A 16,572-nucleotide genomic window follows, 5' to 3' on the forward strand; every position below is an offset into this window, starting at 1 on the left:
TTGTCATAATCAATTGACGAAAGCTTTCAGATAGTACAAGTAAAGGCGGGGCAAAGCAAACTGTAATTGCATGTAGCGGGACGGGAGGGGGGGCGCTCCGATCGACGGACGAACATCTGATTGGCCAATTAGGATGTTCGTCCGACCCACGCGGGGGAAGTGAAGAAAAGGCTCATTATCAACAAAAACTCGTTCGCCAGGTAACTTTTGGAGCCGGTCTCTGAACAGACAACAAAGCGGTGAGAATGATAAAAACTAGTCTGAGAAAAATCTTGTAGTTGTCACTTAATATTCTCACTTTTGATCATTTTAATCAATATTGAACGCAAATGGGAACACTTCTTGTGTTCCCATAATCTGTTCATTCAAGTTATTTAAAGTTATAACAAGATGGATGATGCCGATAGTGCGGTCAGCAGCAGAGCAGGATCGGCTAACAGTGGTCGGGTGTCATCATCCCCTACGCTTAACAACAATCATCTGTACAGTAATAACAATTCGTCGCCGCTAGTTGCGAAACCAAGATTATCTTTCAGTATTTCAAGACTATTAGGTGATGAAAAAAAAAGGATATCAGATGAAATGGCCTGCTGTCCGACTTTGTTAGCCGAAATGCCAGCCTTTGACACCGGAACAGTCATAAGAGTTCCAGCACATAGGCCCTATGCTACACCATTTCCATGGATGGGTCCATTAGTAAAAGACAGACTTCATGGTAAATATCTTTTAAAACAATTATTTTATTTGAGATAGTCAGCTGAAAGACTTTTAAATAAAGGAAAATAAAATAATATTGCTTAATGGATGAGAAAACGTTTAAACCTCAAAGTATTTTAAAATATTTGGTATTCCTCTATCTAAAAATATAGTTAGAGTATTTAATGACAATAAAAAAGAATGGTTCATTTTATGGCATTTTATTGTTTGAGTTTAATGGATTTTGTTTCTTGACCAAAATGTGAAGAATTACGCAATTCAGTTATCATTTATTATGTAATAATTAAAATATTAATCATTTCGGTTAATTCGAGTTTTTTTTTAAAAAATAAATAGGAGTTAACTTTCTTTTTAGCTACTAATTTGCAAGTAAAAATAGTTTACTCTGCCATAATTTAAAACTACAGTCTCAGAAAGATATATAGATAAAAGAGGCTAAAAAAATGAGTAATTTTGAGAAACGTTATGTAGACGAATGATTTTCTAAACAACCTTTAAAGTTTATTTTAACTGTACTTTTTGAAAAACTGCCATTCGAAATAATTGTTATTTATCTACATGGGAATGCAAATCTTTAAAAATTAATGAATAAAAGTACATAGCACTTGAAGTAATAATTTTAAGGCAAAGAGTACAGTTTTTAAAAAGCAACGTGCAAAAAGTACTTACTGATTAGTAAAAATAGCGAATCAAAATTACAATTTTGAGTATAAAAAATATTAAAAAGTAAGTACATTTTGTATAAAAATGAAAAATATCACAAATTGTCATCACAATTTAATTGTAAAACTTTAAAATCCAGGGGAAAACTACTTTCACTATAAAATTTCGCTTAATTAAATTTTATTTCGCTTTAAGTTTGGGATCAAGTTGTCCTCATTTACAGTCATGTTGTTGATTATTCTTCTTATGAATATAAAACTTTGGTCAAATAATTAAAAGAAGAGTTAACGAACGGTTTAAATTTCAAATATTAATATAATCTTCTGAGATTATTATATTTATAATCTTCCGATCCTTATAAGGTCATCTCGTTGATCATTCTTTTGATGAATAAAGTGCTTTAATTAGTCAAATAATTAAAAGACCGTACTTACCGTTTAAATTTCACATATAAATATAACCTCTTGAAAGGCATTACCTAGCTTTTCTTTATTTCATAAATTTAATCATTCCTCTTTAAATCATTTACTTCGATTTTATAAAGAATGAATATTCTCAATAAATGTTTATTTCAATGCAAGTGTATTTATTATTCCGACAATGTACTTTAACGAAATCCAAATTATTTAAACATTTCTTTTTTCCTTTTTTCGATCTCTCCTGTATTACTTTTAATTTGGTTAGACAGGTTGTGTCATGACTTGATATGTCACTTGGAAAATATTCTTTTTAAACTCGAGGTCTGCAACGAAATAAAATTTTTATTATGGTTTTTATCCTGTTTTCACTATCTACTTCAATTAAATCGCCAACTTTCCATTATAAAATGGCCAAGAGATATTTTCATCTGGGCATGTCGAAATAAAGTGCCGATCATTGAAACAACCTTAATAGACAATCAAAACTTTCATTCCAAGGAATATTTGGAAAAGATGTTTATGTCATGACATTTCTTCATAAAATTAATTTTTAATCCCATTTTAATTAAATTAAATCGAACCAATTATTTAATTTTTATTACTTTTTATAAAAAGATAATATTTTATTCTCTTCTTAACAATCAAATAAGCGGCTAACTTTTCATTCAATACAAATGTATAACACTTTAATTCACTGTCGCAATTAAATCGAATATCCATTTTTGACTATTTAAGCTGCTTTATTTCTTTAACCGCCACAAAAATGTTTCACTTAAGGGTTATTTCAAATTCTCACCGTCTGTTTGGTGATTAAACTGTAGTCAAATTATATAAAATTTAATAGTAATAAAGCGGGGCTGACTTTGTTTTTAGCTAGCTGCTTTACACATCGATACATCGCCATCTAAGGATCGCCTCCATTGTTATTAAAGTAGAGTCAAAGAATTTGTTTAAATTTCAAATATTAATATAATCTCCTGAGACCCTCATGTATTTATCTTCATACGTAATCGATCTTTCTTTTGATGAATATAGTGCTTTGAATGATCAAAAAATTTAAATAAGAGTCACCGTACCTGTTTACATTTCAAAAATTAATCTAACCTCCTAAAATCCAAACTTGCAGAAAATGCGTAATCTGAAGTTTAGAAGAAAGTTAAGTCATAAATGCAATAAAAAGAAATTAAAAAAAAAATTCGATTCATCAAAATTTTTTTAATCGTTTTCGATTAATAAATAAAACGGATAATTTTTATATTTTAGCATTTTTTTGCACATTGTAAGATACTTTCATAGAATACTATATTTAATACTTTCATAGAGTATTTCTCTGTATTTTTGTCCTGAAACAAAATTTACTATACTTAAAGAATAAGATATTTATTTGCCATAAGACTGCCCGACAGTTTACTTGGATCAAACTTTACACATTTCTTATTTATCATTGTAATTTGAAATGTCGACCAACTAGATTAATACCAATTACTCTCGCTAATAGAAACATAAGAGATCAAAATATAAGAGATAATTACATAAACAGTTAGTAAAGGCAGAAAGAATATTTTTAAATTTAAAGTGAGAGAATGACATGAAATACTATCCAATATATTCTGCACTGAGAAAAAAAATTTATGGTTCAAACTATAATAAAATAAAATGAATAGTATAGTAAAACTAACTTAAAATAATAATATAATATAGTAAAATTTACCATGTTTCTAGCCTTATGGGAACACCGAAAAAGCTTTGTGATATTTACCGAAGCGCTCTGGTAATGATTTTGGTAAAATTGAGCATGGCATAAAAACCATTTAGTTGGTTAGAATTACTTATTAATTTTGTAATTTTTTTACTAAATGATTGTTAATAAGAACTATAATTTTAAATACCAGAATTTCCGGTAAACTGCAATCACATGATTTTTATTTACATTTTTTACAACCAGAAACGTCACTAATAAGCAGTACGGTAATTTTACCAGAATTTCTTTTCTCCGAGTGTCCATCACGCAATTTATACACGCAAGGATTTTCCTCAGTGTCAAAACGATAACATTTAAACTAAGTGATCCCCTTTTCAAAAAGAACAACTGTATAAATTCATATAAGTTTCATTGTATATAAATTATGTTGAATACATATATTTTGCTTAACTTCTTGAAATAAAGGAATGGTGATATAATATGACATGACTACTTATTTACAATATAATGGCTATTCACCGTATTGTGGTGAATAATGAAATAAATTAGTGAAATCATATATTTTCAAATAACAATACTCACAAAGTATATAATAAGAGATTCCAATAGTATTATTAAATAAGAACCAGCTATAACTTTTTTTTAAAAAAATAATGATCATTATTTCCGATAGATACAATTATATAACGATGCCCGGTGGTTGAGTGGTAGTGCTTCGCGCTCCCGTGTCACAGGTCCTAGGATCGATCCTCGGGCCGGGCAAGGTTGACTCAGTCTTTCATCCCTGCTGTGGGGAGATATATAAGTACCAAGCATGCTTGGGAACTAAACTCTGGGGGTTTCGCGTTCGGCTGACCACCTAATCGGAACATCTGCTCTTGCACCCCAGAGCCCGAGGTCAAGAAAACTGACATGGGCGCAGTAGGCCTTGGCCTTCTATGGGCTGTCGCGCCACCGAGTTTAGTTTAGTTTTACAATTATATAACTTTGCAAAAAAAATCATTTTTGTCATCAATATGTTTAAGTCAAAATTTTACAAGATTCATTTTAAATAACATCAAATCAAAAGGAAAAATAAGGATAATTTTACTTTGTTAAATAAAAAGCGAAAAATTAAAAAAAAATTTTTAAATCATTAATAAAAGAGAAGCGATTTTTGGCACGACAAAAGATACTTATTTCTTAAATAATTAATTAAAATACAGCAAATCCATTTAAATATAATGCGCTAGAAATACATGCTTACTATTTTTGTAACTAGTAACGAGAAGAATAATTATAACCATGGAGTTTTTTTAAAATAAAAAAAAAATTTCAATTAGAAGTATGAACTCGAAATAAAGAAAGTATTTTAAAATAAACCTTGTTAAATGAATGACGGTAAAGAACGACTGTTAAAGGAAGTTCAGATTCATTATATCTTTCTCTAATAATATAACAGAGAATATTGAAAAATGTTATTCATCTTTTTGAATGACATAATCCAGAATGTTAACGGAATCGGTCAAATACTTCTCGAAAATTTAAAATTACTTTTTTGATGCTATTAAGCATGAAAAAAAGTGGAATTAATATTAAGGAGCCAAATTTTTGACAACTTAATACTATTTGCGGCTACTTTTTGAGGTGTTTTTTTAATTTAACATATCATTAGCTCGAACATTTTAGAATATTTAAGTTTAATCCCTCTGATTATTTAAAAAAATCTTAATACGTGAAAAAATCTAATCATTAGATCAAAATTTGTTAAAGGTGCACTTTCTTATTTTATGTACTGAATATAATATATATGAGTAAATAATAAAATAATTTATATATATATATATATATATATATATATATATATATATATATATATATATATATATATATATATATATATATATATATATATATATATATATATATATATATATATATATATTATATATAAAAGTCTGCCATTGTCCTGCTAAGACTAATTAAGCACACGTTGTTTAACATTAATTGAAGAAAAAGTAACGTGTTTAAACATTATTTTACTACTGAATGTTTTGATTAAGTAAATTAAAATATCAATTTTTTATATTTGGAGTTAGGAAAGCGAAATTTCACGCAAACTGGGAAAGAGCAAAGTGAAAGAAAGAAATCTGTAAAGAATTTTTTTTCTCGTTTCAATATTTATTCTGTCAGTAAAAATAGCCTTCAAAAATGCGATTCATATGAGGCAATTAGTTAAATTAAAACGTCAAATTTCATGAATCACATTTTTGAGGTAAATTTTCTTACATTTAAGATGTTCATCATAACTTTAATAATTAAACTGATATAATTATAAATATTTTTACGTGGAAACTCAAATAGTCCTTCTTTATTTATTTCTATAACTTTATTTCAATTTTTTATGCTGCCTAATTCTTTGCTTCCAGTATGTTTTGCGACTCTGTTTTTTATGAAATACGAATATTTGACGAAACTTCTTTCTAACTTTTTATTCTGGAATTCCTAAAACATCTTTTTTACCCTGTTTATTCTCGCATGTCTATGAAAACAGTGTGGCTTAAAACCTTAATGTTGTTCAGAATCAATTATGTTAATTGATAAGTTAATTCATGATTTTGAAAAAAATCCTTTTAATGAAGATAGTAATTTTCTAAATATGACGAAATATTTGTTCAGAACATTTTTGACAGAAACGAAGAGATTTTTTTTTAGATCTATTTTGTTCAGTTTGGCCGAACAACGCGTCAGAAATCAATATTTCAAAATATATAAGGCTTATCTCTCTTTCATAAAAACTCTCATTTATAATTCTAATTTTTCAAACTAACATACTTTTAGCGACTTAATTTCTATCATTTTATAAGATCTATACTAATTATAAGTTTGACTGGCTTAAAATTCTATCAGGATTTTAGAAAGTTTAGATACAATAGAGAGTTTATATAAAGTTGAAAGTAATATAAATTTTGATTGAGAAAAATAATACTCTTTCTTAAGAATATTATGTTTAAAAATTTGATTAGAATGATATAAAGCAAATTTTTCATTCCTCTAAAATATGTCAGAATTAATTTTCGATCATTTAGAAGCTATTTTAAACAAATTGCTGTAAAATAAATAATAATAAAAAATTAATGAAATACTATGTTTGAATACTATTTTTATTTAAGAGGCTCCGATGGATTTATATTATTTAAAAGTTACTAATATTGTTATGATTTTTAAAAATTTGTATTAATCGCCTGCAAGCGTGAAAAAATATATCCATTAAAAATAATTAAAAATGCTATTCAATACTTTAAACTCTTATTATTTATCTTATTATTATTATTATTACCATGTTATATTATTCTTATTATTATCTTATATTATTCTTATTATTACCTTAGATTATTCTTAATATTATCTTATTTCAATAACTGGTTCAAAGTGATTCTAAAATACATTTTCCAAGTAATATAATTTGTGCTAGAGTTTTGCGTTTCTGTTCTTGGAAATTATTTCTTAATATATTTTTAAAACCCTTTCTATACAAAATTATATTTTGTTTAACATTTGAAAATAATTTATGCTTGAATTTACGTAGAAGTTAATATTTCTAATAAATATGACGATTTCTCACCATTTTTATTCAAAAAATTGTTTTAAAATAGTCATAAATAGATGAAATGTAATTTTTTTTATGAATTTTTTCTAAAACATTAAAAAATAATCATTCATTTCGTGTCATTTTTAAGAGTCTGCCTTAATGCCTTTTTTTACATTTCAAAATTAGTCCATTTAAGATTATAAGCAAATATACCATACCCCATTCAAAAACAACTATTTAAGCATTCCTTTGATACCGGCTTTCTGACTTTTGAATACAATGTTTACACTGAGGGAAAAAATTTATGGCAGAATAGGGTAACATTTACAGTGTTTCAATGTTTTTACAGTGTTTTTAATGATTTTGGAAAAAATTAAGAATAAAATGTGGTTCTATAATATGTGACAACATTTAATAAATGCCGTAGAATTTGGCAATTTTATCATGATACCTTAGAGATTGGTATAGAAACCATTTATTCGGTTGAATTTCCTTTCCAGTTTTGTATTTTTTACTAAATGTGTGGTAATAAAACTATAATTGTGAAAACCAGAACTCCCGATAAGCTATTACCATACGAACGGAAAAATTACCAAAAGAATGGTTTTTAAATACCGTATATTTTAAAGGTTTATTACAAAAATTTTGTTTTTTCTTCTTTTTACCAGAAATGTTTCAACCATACAGTACGTAATTTTTTTTTCTGTGTTTATTAACCTGCATACTCAAATGCTTCAGTAAAACGTCTCTTTTTACCGATGCTGAATTTTCTTAAAATTCAATCAATTCCATTTCCTAAATGTCACAATCCAGCATCTCAAAAAAATGTCGGAATATTCATTTCAGAAAAATGAGGTCATCCGAGAAAATTGTAGAATTAAAATTTCCAAGAAGATTGTATTATTTCATTTGAATATCCAAACAGCTCTTCAATATTTCTGTTTACGAAAGATAATTTATCGACATATTTAAACTTTAAGTATATTTTCTGTGAAAATAAATACTTATTTGTTTTAATATCTTTCAAAAATACGTCGCGTTTGCGCTCTGAAGATCTAATGATCACAAACGATATATTTTCAGTTTGTTCCTTCGTTAGTTGCATCATTTTATAGTGCTCTGAAATTCTTGAAAAGAATGAATACACGAAGTTAAATTAGATTCATAATTTCTGGAAATCCCTCTTTTGGTTAAAAAATATTGAATTTCATATAAAAATTTGACAATTCCCTGACGAATTTGCCCACGATGTATTCGTACAGAGCGTAGAAAAATAATCGGACCAACCTGAAAAACTTTTGATCTAATAATCGGATCTTCACGTTCTAGGACTTAATCTTAAAGTTTCAATTGAATTACTTCAAATATTCTAATTAATTAGCACAGATGATATTTTAAGTAACAAAATCAGAAAGAAAACGTTCTTTCATTGAAAAAAACGTAACGTTTTCGATGGATTTGGATTTCAGACCCCCAAAATATAGGAGGTAGCTAAAATTTGTGATATATGCTCCCAATAGTATGATCAGGAGAGCTGTCCAAAGTTTGGACCCCTTAATGTTAATTTTAGCTTTTGTGTATTTCTTCATGAGAACTTTTTAAGTGAATTGAAAAATATTTGCTCACAATTATAAAATTCATTTAACCAAATATAGTTCCATTGCAACAAAAAACTTTTATTAACTATTTATCATTCTTTTTAGTAGTAGTCGAAAAAATTTTGAATCGTTAGGTATACAATTCTATACTTCATTGAAGAATGTAATTTCACATGACAAAATGCGAAATTTGTCTAATAGTACCTGAAAAATGAATTTTTTATTTAAAAAAAAACCATGTTTTTTAAATTTTATTTCGAAAATTAAAATTTGAAATTCGATTCTGACAACATTAATAATAAAAGTTATTTTAATTTTTTCTTTTATCATATTATTTGTGTTTTTATAGGCTAAATTTAAAAGATTAAATTATGAAATTTGAGACTGCTTTGAGGAATAAATTCAAAGGTACCTGCATAATTGTATATTTTAAAAGTATTTCTTATAACAGATTATTAGCTGAATTAGAACTTTTGAAATAAATGTTTTTGTAACTATTGTACACAATAATTTATACAATTCCAGGCAAAATGTTTACTTTCGATGAAACAGAAGAAAGCGTCACTCATTTCAGGAACGTTGATAAAAAATTTTGTTCTACGCAAATGGCAGAGACAAATTGTTATACTTAATTAATTTCTAATCTTCTCATACCCAAGCATTACGCACTAATTTTCTCGCATCTTTCCTCCTTCTAAACAATTAAATTAATAGAGCGCTCGTGAAAGGTTATTAATTTGCTAAAACGTTAATTAGGGCAGTGATGTTAAAGGGACGAGAAATTGCGAAAAGAAATAGATAGAAGGGCAACTTCGCTTAAGACATATTTAAAATAATTAAGAAGAGGACCGTCGTAAAAGACTGAAGATATTTTAATATCATCATTCATGAGTAATTACTTTTCTAATAAATGAAAATGTTGATTAAAATTTTAAGAAAGCAATAACTTTTAACTTAAAAAAATGTCATTAATATATATTTTCTTTATTCAGATTGGTATTAAACAGATTTAGACGATATTTTAATCCTGATAATTTGAGGAATAATGAAATTAAATAAGCGTAAAATGAAATGAAATTTTGCGCTTATTTAATTAAGCTTATTTTTTTGTTTAAATGAAAATTTTTTAGTAAATTTTAAACTTAAAATTTTAGAAAAACTTTGATTCAAAAACTGGGTACTCAAAATTATTTAAATATTTTTTTTCCGATTTTTAAGAAACCGTTTATTTGAAATGCTCTGAACGATTTTTTTTTTTTAAACCAACAATTTTCATTTCCTTCGAGATCTAAAGCTTTAAGCGTAACGCAATTCTTCCCAATTTGACAAAATATTCGGGACACACATTTGAGAAAATCAGATGCGATTAAATAAAATTCCGCTTGCAAGTATAAGTCATAAAACGGTTTTAACATCAAAATGCGCTAAGATAATACGCATGTGAGATGATGCAGTTGTGAAATGATACAATTTCGACAAATCTTTCAAGGTTCATCAAGTGATTTCCTGAAGAAATGGCTGTTAAAAATCACAAAAGGCATTTAAATGATTGCCAAAATAATAAAAATGCGTCTTTTTTAACAAAAAATGTGGCATTTCTAAAAATAATAATTATTATTTGTGATATCTTTCAACTAACATTGAAAAAGCTGCTTTTAAAATGTTCTTTTACTTTAGAAACAAAAAAGTGTACACATTTGGGAATTTAAGAAAAAAGCAAATTCACGAAACTACAGTAGGCGTAACCGCAGGTGTTTCTAATATCCTCCAATACATTTATTTAAGATAAGGATACATATTAAAAGAAAATCCTGCATAATTTCCTCCTAGTTATTAACCTTAAAGAGACCTCCAACAAAAAATTGAATTTGCTTTTTTAAAGTTTATAACATAGGTTACAGAGGAATAACTGTTTTTGTTAACTTTACAGTATTAAATATGAAATAAAATAAAATAAAATATAATTAAAATATGAATAAAATGAAATATAAATAAAATGAAATATAAATAAAAATAAAATATAACTAAAATAAAATAAGATATGTATTAAATTAAATATATATAAAATAAAATAAAATGAAATACAAAATTAGAGAAAGACACTTTTAAATCAAATAAGCATATGATGTTCGATACAAAGATATACATAAGGGTGACTCTCAGGAAATGGAATACTTTGGAAGAAAAATAAATTTAAAATATTCAGAATAGCTTTTCTTTTTAAAAAAATATTCATTTTGCTACCCGAATTAATGCCTTAGAGAGAGAATTGACAAATATTAGAAACATTACATTATTTGCTGACATGACAGAATAACTATATTTTAAGATTAATTTATACCATTTATTTGTCTTATTAGGAATCATCATTTAAATTAACTTTCGAAAATGTTTCTCAATTAAATTACTTTTCCTGGCTCTTCGGAAATATTGAACTGGCACCCTTTTTTTTCTTCTAAATTTCAACTTTCCACATGTTTTACCGTAATTTCTTATCATTCAAACGAATGTCAAGTTTCGAATAATCCGCATTTTCGACACATCCTTCTAAATTAATTAAAGTTCTAAGGCAGCAAAAGCGTGATTGGTATGTCAATGACGCCCTCTGTTCTGGTTATCCAATTTAGTTCTCTGAACAGCAATTAAACCAAATGACCTTTTGACAAAGGTACTAGCAGAGAAAATGGACAACACTTTAAATTTTTAAAATTTTTAAATAAAAAAATGGCAGCAGTTTAATTGCCGAAACTTGAATTTTTTCGTCCACTAATTGTTGAGAAAAATTAATGAATGAGAACTTGAAAATAAACCATTTTCAATTTTATATTTAGTATGAATGTGTAATTTTTAAACTCTACAATTGTATAAAGCAACTTGAACAGTTACGAAAAAAAAGAAAAGAAAAAAAAACGATTTTTCCTAAATAGCTTTTTAATTAATCATCATATTTTCATAAGCTTAGGTCATTATTTCATGATGTCCATCCTAAATTTATTCGACATTAAACAAAACTCAAAAAGTCCTATTTTTAGCATTTATTTATCCATTTTCGCTTCATAATTTAATAAGTTTAAAATTGTTATGTTTAAAGGGGTGCAAAAATTGGTATCTTTCAGAGTTCAAAATGGTTATAATATTTTTAAAAAAATTTTAATAATATATGTATATATATATATATTTCTATTCCTCATAAAAATAATAAAATATATGCAAATCAGGTATCAAATGATAGCTAAGCTTTTCGCGGACACCTTTGTTGCAAGACAGTGGCGCTATGATCGTGTTTGTGCATCTCATTTACTCACCGAAGCTTGTAGAATAAAGGCGTTTTGAATCATTGAAGCCTAGCCTAATCCTTGTTTTTGAATTTATTTGTTTACCCACATCGATAGTAAGGCCAGTCGTCTAGATCAGTGCTCCCAAGCCTTTTGATCGCCACGGACTAGTCAATGTTTTCTAATTTTAACGTGGTCCCCTGGTGGGGTAGATTGCTACTATTTTAGAATGTTTTGATTTTTATAATTTTAATTTATTTGTTATCTAAGCATGCTTTCAAATTAAAATATAGTTACATGCATTGGAGAGGCTTGTTTCTGTTCTCCCTGAGGGTAATACACGAGGGTTGTTTCTGCGCAAAACCGAGGGTAATACACCATTGTAAATATAATGGAAATGTTTCTCGAGTGGCCATTTGTTTCTACAAAATGGTACAAGTACGCGGAGTTGGGGACCAGTGGTCTAGGCGATAGGCGGATAGTTGGAGGATTATCTTCGGTCCAATCACAGGCCACTTGTTGCAGGGACCTTGGGGTTTCGTCAATTGTGCTCTATGGAAACAGTTTACAGAGACAGAAACAGTCAACCTGGTCAAGCCCGTAAAAGGGCAACAACGCCTGATCAAGCTCGTTATTTGATACAAATAGCCAAAAGGGATGAATCCGCGACACAACTGTTTCGCAACCCGTATAATGCAACAGGAATATCCACTTCAAGGATAACAATTGCACAGACAATTAAAGCAGTCAGCCTATGTTCCAGGTGCCCCGCAGTAACTTTGATTGTGAATCACAAAGAGGACTGTCTCTTATGGTTCTGAGAACACCTGTCTTGGACAGAGAATGATTGGGGGCAGTGATTCAGTCTGGACAGTTACTTGAGACCTGTACTCATCCGGAGAGAATCCAGAGTCTAGGTCTGAACAGACATGGCAGACGAGCATACCGATCTTCATGTGTTCGATAGAGATACTCTGACATGTTAGCGGTACGAGGACAATGTCGTCGCATCCTATGATTTTCGCGGAGCATATGGACCAAAGTTCATGTTTATGGAGAACGATTACCCCCGCAAATACAGGATTCAGTAGGGGGGAGAATACCTCTAATTAAAAATATTCATCGAGTGGAATAGCCCATGATGTTCCCTGACCTTAATCCTATTGAACACACACGGCATGCTCTTGGCACGGCATGCACGATCATACACCGTTTTTTCTTATAACCGTCTTTAAACAGCTAACCCAATTTTGAGTTTACGACAACCAATGTTTAACTCCGTAGCCTTGTAGTTTTGAGCCCAATCCAGAAGCCAAGGTAACTTTTTGATCAAGTATTGGGAGAAATTTGCCTTCGTGTAGGACTTTTTAATGGAACTAACCCACATTTGCGTGACATGAGAGGAAACCACGAAAACCTCCCACTGATAGCCTGACGGCAAGGGGACTCTAACCCATGATCCGTCTTACCACTGAGGAAATTTTACGTCAACACTGTGGTCGGTGCGAGCCAGGTGCGGATTTCGTATCAACCTGCCATCGCTGGGATTCGAACCTCATTGGAATGTGAACGCTCTATCCCCTGAGGCTTTCATGTGTGGATGTCGGTCAGCTAATATGCTGGGCAAGTGAATAGTTGCTTTATTTATATTGTGCCCACTTTTGTTTTCCCATATATTCCTTTTATATCAGATAATATTTTAGCTTTGTTTAGTTTTATTTGCTTTGCTAATATCTTAATTACTTCTAGTTAATTACTTAGGTGAAAATTACAAAAATTAACAATGAAAAGATACAATTTCATCATACGAAAATATCCACAAAAGTAGTGCTTTCTAAAATTGTATTAATATAGCCAAAGCTTTATATTTCAATAGCACCAAAAAAAAAAACCCACTAAAAAATGAAACCGATTTGTAAAAATAACATTTAAATTAATATTTTTAGAAACATTTGAATTCTATACAATTAATTTATTTATAATTAACTTAAAATAATTCTTTTATCGTAAAGATGCAGAAATATTCCTTTTTAATACTTAAATCCATATAAATTAAAATATCATCGTCATGATTACCAGGCGCCGATTCCTCGGGATAAATATTAGTTAACAAAATTATAAACATATTGAAAATTAAAGGTAATTAAATCATCAATAAATGTTAAAAAAAGTTGAAATTTAGTGTAAAGAATTTTTTTTTCTTCATAATAGTATAAAAAGAAGTGACGAAGAAGTTATATCCTTGTGATATTCCATCAATTTGAATTTTAAAAAAAAATGTTTTCCAATATGAAGATAAAAAAGGCATTAATTAAGATTTTATGGTAATCAAATCAATTTAGGGTACTTTCAGAATCGTAGTAATAACTCTAGAGAACATCTTTTAGTTTTAAAAGTGAATTGCTCTTAATCTGTAATAGGTTGATTATTTGGTCCATGCAAAACCTTTTTTAATAATATTGTATGTTATTTTATTTTGAACAAACTGTCGTGTAATGTATGCGTTGAACAACCCAAATTATCGTGTCAACGAACACTTCAAGTTAACGAATTTTCATATGCACTTTTAAAAGTGTAGTTAAATAAAGACCCGTCAACCTTTCACGGATACCTCCGAAAACTCCAATATTGGAGTCTGTTTATGTTAATCAAGCACGAAAAGATTTGTCGCGAATACATTATTACTTAAACAAATCTATTCTATTCTGCACAAGGTTATGGATACATTTAAATATGTAATAAATATAATTTTATCTGATTCTAAGAATTATATTAAATAATTTTATAGTATTTAATTTCCGTCCGCTCCTGTCAATTAAGCCATATTTTTCTTAATCTCTCGGTAATGTTAAAAACCAATATGATCCTAACTTAATAAAATCGTAAAAAGGACTTTAGTTGCATTGTTCCAATGAGATTAGTTCGTCGAATATTGCATTGGTGTAACATCGTTTTCTTTTCTTTCAATGTTTCATTGTAATTAAATTTAATAAAATTAATTTTCACATTAATGGTTAAGCAATAAGGCAATCATTGGTATTTTAAAAGATTCTATTCATAATTTTGGTCTATCTGTTTAAAAAGAATAATGAGCGTTTTCAACAATATATTTTGCAGCAAAGTTTTCACCTACTAAGTGTCGATCATAATTGGGGTGATATGCTAACTATTAATTACTCTACAAGACCAGCCGCAAAGACTCTTTTTACGACGGAATTTTTGAGTATTAAAACATGAGCTGAAATATATAGTTCTGAAAAAGAAATGTTACTAGTATATCTCGAGAATCTTTTGATATAAGTCAAAAAAACCTAATTATAAAATTCTTTTATCCAAACATAAACAATTTCTAATAGTTTTTTATTCCATTCATTATTATATTTATTATTATATTTATTATATTTATTATATTTATTATATTTATTATATTTATTATATTTATTATATTTATTATTATATTTATTATAATATTTATTATAATATTTATTATAATATTTATTATTTCATTTATTATTATATTTATTATAATATTTATTATTATATTTATTATAATATTTATTATAATATTTATTATAATATTTATTATTCCATTTATTATTATGTTTATTATTTTATTTATTATTATGTTTATTATTATATTTATTATTATATTTATTATTTTATTTAATATTAATATAGGTCGAAAAAATATTGAATTTTTAGGCCTAAAAACTTTTGCGCCATTTTAAGCTATGTAAATTGAAGTGAAGAAATTTAAACAAAACTGGAAGAATAGATTTTAAGAAATGGAATTTTGAAATATGACTTTTTTTAAATTTCAAAACTCAGGAAATATTAAACTGATTTTGCTCAAATTGTATATTTTGTTATTGAATCACTTAAATTTGCGTAAAAATTTGAAGACAACTGAATACGACCTTTATTGAATAAAATGAGCTGCGATGACTCAGAGACACTAAACTGCCATTGTGAACTCCAGTGAGACTAAAAAACCTTTTTTTAATAATTCTATGATATATATTGTAATGGATAGCCCAAATTAAATTCAACTGAATGAATTGTATTAAATGACATGTTAAAAGCTTCTATATTGTTTTAAAAGCAAATTTGTATAATTTGAAAATCTATATGCAGTCGCGGATGATTGTTCGAATCCTATATTGCAATGGTCTTTTCTTTACTTACAACCATATATGGCAGTACTTTTACTTTCGTTACTTGTACCGCCGGAACAAGTAAAAAGTACGTACTTTTACTTGTACTTCGTTACTTTTTAAATTTAGTACTTTTACTTGTACTTTCGTTACTTTTTTAGGGAAAAAGTACAAGTATTTGTAACGGAAATGTCGAATGAAATCGTTACTTTTTTCTGAAGCTCGGTAAGCTTTCTAAAAAGAAAAAAAAGAAGAAAAAAATTAAATTTAAAAAAATGCTTATGTTTCTTTGATTTATAAAATTAATGTGCAATATATATGCATTCACAGCTAACTTCGTGTTTAAATACCTTGACCTCCCGTGGAGCGCTTATTCAGCGTGGATAAGCACGTTCTGAGAAATTCTCGCAGCAGACTCAGAACACCACTTTCGAAATGCAATTATTTTGCAAAATGAATAAAATATTAATTAG

General features: G+C 27.9%; 1 protein-coding gene across 1 annotated transcript in view; it reads left to right on the plus strand.

Moving 5' to 3' along the window:
* Nucleotides 1-203: 203 nt before the first annotated feature.
* Nucleotides 204-16,572, plus strand: part of LOC107451627 (T-cell leukemia homeobox protein 3) — a 92,557-nt gene continuing 76,188 nt past the window's right edge. The window contains exon 1 of the mRNA XM_016067783.4: nucleotides 204-715. Coding sequence (XP_015923269.1) covers nucleotides 391-715 — 325 coding nt within the window. The 5' untranslated portion in view covers nucleotides 204-390. The remainder of the gene's footprint in view (nucleotides 716-16,572) is intronic.

Source organism: Parasteatoda tepidariorum, chromosome 11, assembly GCF_982258835.1.
Source record: "Parasteatoda tepidariorum strain Cologne lab strain chromosome 11, Ptep-v5.0, whole genome shotgun sequence".
In the NCBI taxonomy this organism is placed as follows: Eukaryota; Metazoa; Arthropoda; class Arachnida; order Araneae; family Theridiidae; genus Parasteatoda; species Parasteatoda tepidariorum.